At 43.9% G+C, this 7,839-nt stretch overlaps 1 protein-coding gene across 1 annotated transcript; it reads right to left on the minus strand.

Moving 5' to 3' along the window:
- Window positions 1-6,539: 6,539 nt before the first annotated feature.
- On the minus strand, window positions 6,540-7,533 carry LOC123082117 (uncharacterized). The gene is made up of 2 exons (XM_044504528.1): window positions 6,947-7,533; window positions 6,540-6,862 (listed from the first exon to the last, which is right to left on the minus strand). The coding sequence occupies exons 1-2, from the start codon at window positions 7,476-7,478 to the stop codon at window positions 6,681-6,683; spliced, it is 714 nt and encodes a 237-aa protein (XP_044360463.1). The 5' UTR covers window positions 7,479-7,533; the 3' UTR covers window positions 6,540-6,680.
- Between the last annotated feature and the right edge of the window lie 306 nt (window positions 7,534-7,839).

Below are 7,839 nucleotides of genomic sequence, written 5' to 3' on the forward strand. Positions count from 1 at the left end.
GTAATCTATTCGAATAGTCGTGTCCACGATAACGTGACGACTTAGAGTCGTATCCTGACATCTTACAAGTAAAACCAGATACTTGTTAAAACACAACCAGATAACACACAGATACACCAGACGATCGCTTTCTCTCAGGGAGACGAGGAGAGGATCTCTCGGCAGGTTTATTGCTATATGTATGTACAATTTGATACCAGATACGCTCCTCTCTTCTACTGCTGAAAGATGTAGTCTTCAATAGGATGAGCTTATCCCCCTTATTCTGGCGGCTCCTATCTTCTATTGCTGAAAGTTGTAGTCTTCGATAGGATGAGCTTCTCCCACTTATTCTGGCATTTCAGCAGTTTAGTCCACATATTTCCCATTCCTTTGATATGGATGCATATCTAGTATAGATCTGATGTAAGTCTTGCGATTACTTTAGATGAGTACTCACTATTGCTTTGCTACCCTTTTCATTCGACCCAGTTGTTGCAACAGGTGGTAGCACCCCGGATGCAAGTTACACCAGCGGTGCTTACTACGTGCAGACCGACGACCAGGAGTAGTCCAGAGCTCCCAGGCAGGAGGCCTTGCCTTTTGATCTGGTGTCATTGTTTTGCTCAGCATTCTTAAGGCAAAACTTTTCTAACTTGTATGTACTCAGACAATATTTTCTTTCATGACTGTTGTATTATGGGTCCTCGTGGCACTGGCTTGTTATATAAAGAATTATGTTTATATTTGTGTCACAAAGTTGTGTTGTGATATTAATGTAGGTCTCTGTTCGTGATCGTGCATGATATGTGTGATAGTAGTGCATAATCACGAGGGAGTCACACATAATGAATATTTCTCCAATATATTTTAGATAATGGCAACAAGGTGTACCATAATACATGAGCGAAGGTATGCGAGTTGTAGTCTCGAGCAATGGCATTACCCTAAATCCTTCGTCTCAAATTCCGTATTTAGATGATCATGTGCTTCGTCATTGCGGAAGTAATACTTGTGTATGACGAACATGCATGGGTAATCATGGATTAATCCTTGTGTATAAGGAATTCACTATGCTAGTTGTACGAAATGTACCAACAACAATTAACTGTATGGTGATTTATTGATTTTTACACTATGTATGTTGTGTTTTGCATTTTGACTCAGAATTGATATTTCATTAGGAACCATATATGTCCGAATCTAGTGATCCATATGGATAAGTAATTACTTCAACTATCAACTGCATAGATAATTTTATACTGCCAATGATAAAAGGTATCATAAATACATACCACATATGGAGAATCGTTTGGGTATTTGCATGAACCTTGTGCTACAAGACTCACTCTATGCCTCACCACCTCGTTGTTCTTCGTTTTTGGAAGAAAAAATGTGTAGGTATTTCTGTTGTGACACCTTTCCTTTATTGAGCAAGATTATTTCTACTTGGAATGCACCCATTGCTTGAATTTGATACGAGTGTTGTTCACACTTTCTCGTGGCCATGGTTTTTGGATCTAAATCATTTGAAAGGTTGTTTGCAATCTAGTTGAGAAATGTATGTTGGCATCTATAGACTTCCAGTTATATGTTTCTCTAGAATCTATATATGTATATATAGTTGATGGAAATATCCATACCCTTGGTGGTTGCTCGCAATTTCCCAATGAGCTTGAGTCTAGGTATTCTGTTGTCCCAACCAATGTCTACAAGTTGGATCTTGGTTGTGGAGGTTGCCCTTCCACTGGGTTGTTGAGTTGATTTGCATTTCCAGACTCTAGGGATTTTCTCCTCAATTTACTTTGTTTCTTGTGAGAATATGGTTCTGGGAAAAGGTTGTACTACTCCCCATCTTTCCAAGAACAAGGAGTTGAGTGGTTTCCATTGGTACCTACACTCCTTTGGGCGTGTTTCCAGCCGGACTTAAGTACTTTGTTATACCTTTCAGATCAATAAATGAACCGGGCAGATTATTTGCAATGTGTTGCAAAACTTCTGAACATGGGATTCAGATCTTTGAGTATGTGGATTTGAGTCAAAAATTTAGACATTCTATCAATTTCCTGTCATTCTTTCTAGTACTTGAAATCTCCCCTAATACTAGGAAATGTTCCTCGTTGAATAGTCATACTAGCCTTTAATAAACCCCCGTGTGAGGGTCTTGAGATATTGACGGAAATATAGGTATTACTCACATAGATAGCAAATATATGGTGAAGGGCCAATGATATATGTCAGGGTAGTGATATCGATGTGTAACTAAATTATCGCAGACGAGAAATACTTGGTAGATTCCCACGTATCAAAGGTAGAGGGGGATATACTGTGCAGTTTGGTCAAGAGCGTGTAAAACTGCATGACCCCAATGTGAAGTTGGTAAGTTGCGATTCTGAAGTGAAGTTCATATAATGAGCTTAACTCTTTGGACAAAATATTTTACCAAACCATTTTTGAATCTATACATATAGGATAGAGTGAGAAAGATCAATCCTAAGGCAATATTGAAGACATTGTCCACTTGAATTTGATTTAATTTGATGTTCAGGATAATGAGCCAATGGTTTTGTGTGGATAAAAGCACACTTGATACCATCATGTGTACTCAGACCTTTTAGAACAATGGAATACTTGAATAGTCCAGTCAATTGTTGAGAAGAGCCACTTACGTCGATTTGATGTGTTCTAGGAGTCTGAGTGGTTCAGTATCACATGCAGTACACATAAAATCCAAACATTACTGGAATTTAGCATCATTATAGTAATAACCAATGGAATTGCCGATATTTCCTGTTTCAACCCAATGCTGGGATGACCAAGGTGAATATGCCAAGTTTTTCATGTAGAAGACATTCTAGAAAATTACCTTGTAGGCAACATGTGCTATGGGTTTTGTAGTATGTATAGTGCAATCATTATGATACATCGAGAATGTTCTTGACATATTTGTTGTATATGGTAAAGAGAAGATATTCCTTTTTGTTGTCATCATAATTTTTGATATGGAAACTATTTTGACGGATATCTCTATAGTTTAGTATGGTATGAGTTGAAATGGGGCACAATAAATCACCATTTATGGTACTCAAGTTACCATAGGGATAGTAAATATGATCCAAGTTGAGCCAACAATTACATCATGGCCTATAGAGATAATCACTTGCCATGTTAAATGCTAATGAAGCAATCTAGGTGTTCATATCGATATACTTTGATGGTTGAGATCAAATAGATGCTTAGGGCTAAACACGTCTGGTGCTAAACAATGCAACAACATTATTTTCATATATGATTGATTTGATTCACTGCTCTTCATGCTTTTATAGGGTTAATTAGTAGATTCTCAACTGGTGTTCTAAAGAAAAGCTTATCCTCAGTCCATATTCTTATGTTAGATCGAATTCTGAGAAATAATAAAAACTGATATTTGAAACAGGATCTAACCTCAGATTCGCTAAGTCACATTACAATAGTATGAGATTTTCTTTAATAAAACACAATCCATGATGTGAACCTTTAAAGTGTCCTAGAAAAAAGAGTGAACACTTGAATTTGTGTACTATTGAATGTCAGTCCCGTACTTTGTCTACTAATCCATAGGGTCATGTGTGTGTGTCCCCGCAAAAAAGTTCTTTGTGTATGCTTTTTGTTTAGAAAATTCTTCCTATTTGTTAATAAGATGTAACAGTACACATATGCATAGAAGTAAAAAGGATAAAAACTAGGTTTACAAACCAGCTAGAAACAACTAACAACACTGGGGCGAGCCGAAGACGCTCCGCCGTCATCGCTCCTCCCTCAGCGGAGCTGGGAAACTCTTGTTGTAGTTGACATCCGAGAAGTCGTCGTGCCAAGTCTCTAAACGCCCAACACACCAGAGCAGCAACTGTCTCAATGACAAAAATGTATATCGAAAGGACTATACTTGCAAACACACCAAGTCACCAACAACCACTAATGCTGACAAAGTCCAGATGGATTTGCAGGAGACCAACGTCGACTATATCCGAACGTACCTACCAGAGACCAAAGTAGGAAGGACCCAGGCAGATCCGTTGAAGACTGTGTGCCCTCTGCCAATGGTAGACGCATCACCGGAGCAGCAATAAGGAGGGGAGTGCATTATTTTGACTAAGGGATGTTGCCAACACCTTGTCGTCCCAACCAGGACACTGAGTGCAACTACCACCACAACCATGGATGAAATGTTGATGACTCAACAACCCTTACTACGGGGAAGAACCCCCAAACTAATACTACCACCAGATCTATAACACCCTCTCCCCTATGTCGTCGAGGCCAACAGAGCAGAGGGGAGGCCGACAATGGGACGGGAGGAGTGCCTAGGGTTATGTTTTTTGGGGTTACTCCTCCTTTCATTATCCGTTCTTGCGTGCCTTCTCAATACAACAACTGCAAAAATCATTGGGTGATAACTTTTAAGGTGAATGTTTTTTTATCCGACCATACACATATGAAATATAGCATCGAGACAAATCGACCATGAAGACAAATCATATACTGGATAAGCTATTCGAGACCCAAAACAACCCATTTCAAAAATATCATTTTGAATGCTATTGTCATTGTTTTTTCTCCTCACATCATAGTGCCATTACACATACGTGCAAGTTTATTAGCGTCCTAAAGGAAATCCAACCAAGAGCACCAGTGATGGAATAGTAGGGCCTCTTTGGATTGCAAGAATTTTAATATGTAGCAATAGAAAAAACGCATGATTGAGATGTCACTTACCATGGAGTTCTGTAAGATTTCAAAACACAGGTTGGTGCACAGGAAACAAATGCATGAATTATAGCGGACTGATGAGAGAGTTTTGAGAGAGATGGAGTGAAAGTCCATTGGACTTCTCAAAATAAAATAAAAATTAAGCTTATGTTGAGATTCTTTTGGAATGGGAGGTATATGAAGTAGGACTAGGGTAAAAAAACACGACTCGGGGATTTTAACTGATACCCACAACTCTAGGCTAAGTAGTAGTAAAAAAATTACCAGATTAATCATTTAAGCCCAAATCTAACACCTAGGGCCCACCGGTCATAGACTGTAACTAGATATAAAGATGGGACGTGGCCCAGTATGGTCACCACTATGGGCCTCTTTAGATTGTAATATTTTAAAGAAAATTGGGTTTGAATCTGAAGATCTATGAGCTACACATCCTATTGCACACCTCAAAAAACTATACTCAGAACATGAATACCATCAGGAAATCGAATCGAGAGGACCAGTGGCAGACTTGTAGCGGTGGCCAAACTAGGTCCCCATTGTCATTGACTATAACAGTTCGTCCCCAAATAGTAAAAAGAAAAAATATATTCAGAAATACATTTCACTCAATGCGACTTCATTTCTAATAATTTGGACGAAAAATTAGTTTCATTGCAACTTACATTGATAGAACATCTAATACTTAATTAAAATATAAACTAATTAGCTAATAGTTGTGGCTGGATTCGCGAGCGGGGCCTAGTAGCGGCCACGGCCGACGGGGACAGTGTTGAGTCAAGTGGGGGTGTCGTAATGCGGGCCACGATGTCTGCAAAAACCGCCTCATCGGTCACATCCCACGGCGGCGGGGACGCGGGTGAGCATGCGGTCCCAAATCTTGCACTCCCTTTCCGCTTCATCCATCGCGAGCTCGGCAAGGCCCACTTTTAGCTAGTCCTAGAAGGGGTCCAGGGCATCTGACAACGGGTTCCAGAACATGTTTTGGAGAGGTGGAGTGGAGGCAAGCGACAAAAATTTGGGAGGTGATGAAGAGGGCAAAGGGAGAGATTGGTAGCTGCGACAACCTTTTATAGGCCGATGCGGCCGCCATTAAGAGGGCAATTGAGGAGGCTGCAGCCGGTATGAGGCCCTTCCTAGTGAAGAACACAATGATGTTCACGCGCCTCCCGACTACTCACACGACACCTCCTAACCTGCTCACACGCAAGCCATGACAAGATGCATGTCGGTCATCCGACGGGCCGCCACGGGAACACGAGGGAGTGGGTGTCGCATTAATGGCCGGGTGACCGTAGCCTATGGTGCAAGGGAAGCCAGACTGCCTCTGATCCCGTGCGGCATGAGGAGGAAGAAGCTGAAACTCTCCTCACGCATTGGCGGTTGAGTTTGGAGCGAGCTTCATATTGCCCTCCACATTCTCCATATGGAGGCTGAGAGTTCGTTTATGAATCAAATTTTATAAGCTATGGCAATCGAGAGCTATATGACGACTCTGCTCAAGTGTCATTTTAAGCCAAAATGTCATGTTAATGGTTATTATAATTATCAGGTCCTATGACGGCTCTGCTAAAATGCCATTTTAAGTGAGAATTGCCATGTTGATGGTTATTGGGTCGGCGCCATATGGCGCTCTTGGGTTCGATAGTACTTCGGCCCACTAACAATATCCTTCATTTCGTATCAAGCCCCGTCAGTGGAGACCAAACCGAGTATGCTTACAGCTGTGAGACATCAAATCCGAGTATGACAAACAGCTTAAATTCAATTCTAGCGACCTCAAATTTTACACAATGCATGACTTCCTCCAATCCAAAAAAAAAAAAGCAGTACAATTCCACTCGATTAAGATAGTAGTATGATCAGCTGATGTGCACTGCTATAAAATAACCCCAAAGCGAAACGAATTTATTCTGTGCATACGACCAACTGTCAACAATCTACTGTATCAGTCAGTACGTCCATTGCCATTGCCGTGGCGCCGCGAGCGCAGGGCAGCCGTGGAACGCCATAGCGAACGCCTCCCTCTGCCGATCCATCTCCGCCGCCATCGCCCGCAGCTGCATCAGCTGCTGCTGCTGCCGCATCGCGATAATGACAGCCTCCTTTCTCAGCATCCGCGGCGGCTTCGCACCTGCATTGCATTTGCACGTTTGATCAGGCTGACGCTGCCGCCGTCGCTGGAAAAGCACACAACGCGACCATTAACAGTTCTTACCGTTCCTGGGGCTTGGGGATGCGGAGGATGCACTGTTTTTCAGGTATGCCTCCGGGCGCGGCAGGAACACGCCGGTGCCGGTGCCGGTGCCGTGGCGCATGGCCGGAGGATGGCAATTCGCGAAGGCGGGGACTGGCGCGGCCGGCTCAAACCTCGGAAGCCGCGGCGGCACGGCACCGTTATTCCAGCAGGGAGGCGGCGCGTGACGCCCCGCTCCACCTTGGCCACCGCCGACGAGAGCCTCCATCCCATCACGGACACGGGGTCCCTGCTCATGGCGCACGTACGGAGGATTGGCATGGGCGCGCTGCTCTCTCGCGCCGTCGAGGCCGAGGATGCCAACGAGGTGCGCCGCGAGGTCCTCCACCAGAGCGGCATGGTCATTGCGGCTGCGCCTTACCGCGCACGACGGCGGGGCGCGGCCGCCGGCCACGACGATGCCCACGTCCGCCAGGATTTCCCGCGGCAGCAGCCGGTGCACGACGTCGTCCAGATCCCCCGAGTAGTAGTCGTCGGCCATCGTCATTGCCATTGCTCGTCGAGAGAGACCGAGAGAGGCGACGCGGTTGTAGTGGGGAAGGGGAGGCGCACGGTGCATGTGGGAGTGGAGAGGCAGGCATAGGGCGTGGGCATTTTATACGGCGGACGACGACGAGTGGGGATTACGATTAATGGGGACGCCAGCGTGTGTTCCCACAATTAATTTACCCAGCTCCTTTTCCCACGTTCGACGTGCCCTTCGTGTGTGCGATTTTTCGGGGGCTAGCTATTTGTCAGTGATTTTGTTAGTGATAAATGTGGCGAATTTCTGCGTGCGAGTGCCACGACCCATCGCATGGAAGTGATGCGCTGGTATGTGCCTATATTTACAAACTCGAAGTTTAGGGATGTAA

The sequence above is a fragment of the Triticum aestivum genome, chromosome 4A (genome assembly GCF_018294505.1).
Source record: "Triticum aestivum cultivar Chinese Spring chromosome 4A, IWGSC CS RefSeq v2.1, whole genome shotgun sequence".
Lineage (NCBI taxonomy): Eukaryota > Viridiplantae > Streptophyta > Magnoliopsida > Poales > Poaceae > Triticum > Triticum aestivum.

Coding starts and splice junctions, on each gene's coding strand:
- LOC123082117 (XM_044504528.1), bottom strand. CDS start 7,478: ATGGCAATGACGATGGCCGACGACTACTACTCGGGGGATCTGGACGAC. Junction 6,863..6,946: donor ATCCCCAAGCCCCAGGAACG/GTAAGAACTGTT, acceptor AATGCAATGCAG/GTGCGAAGCCGCCGCGGATG.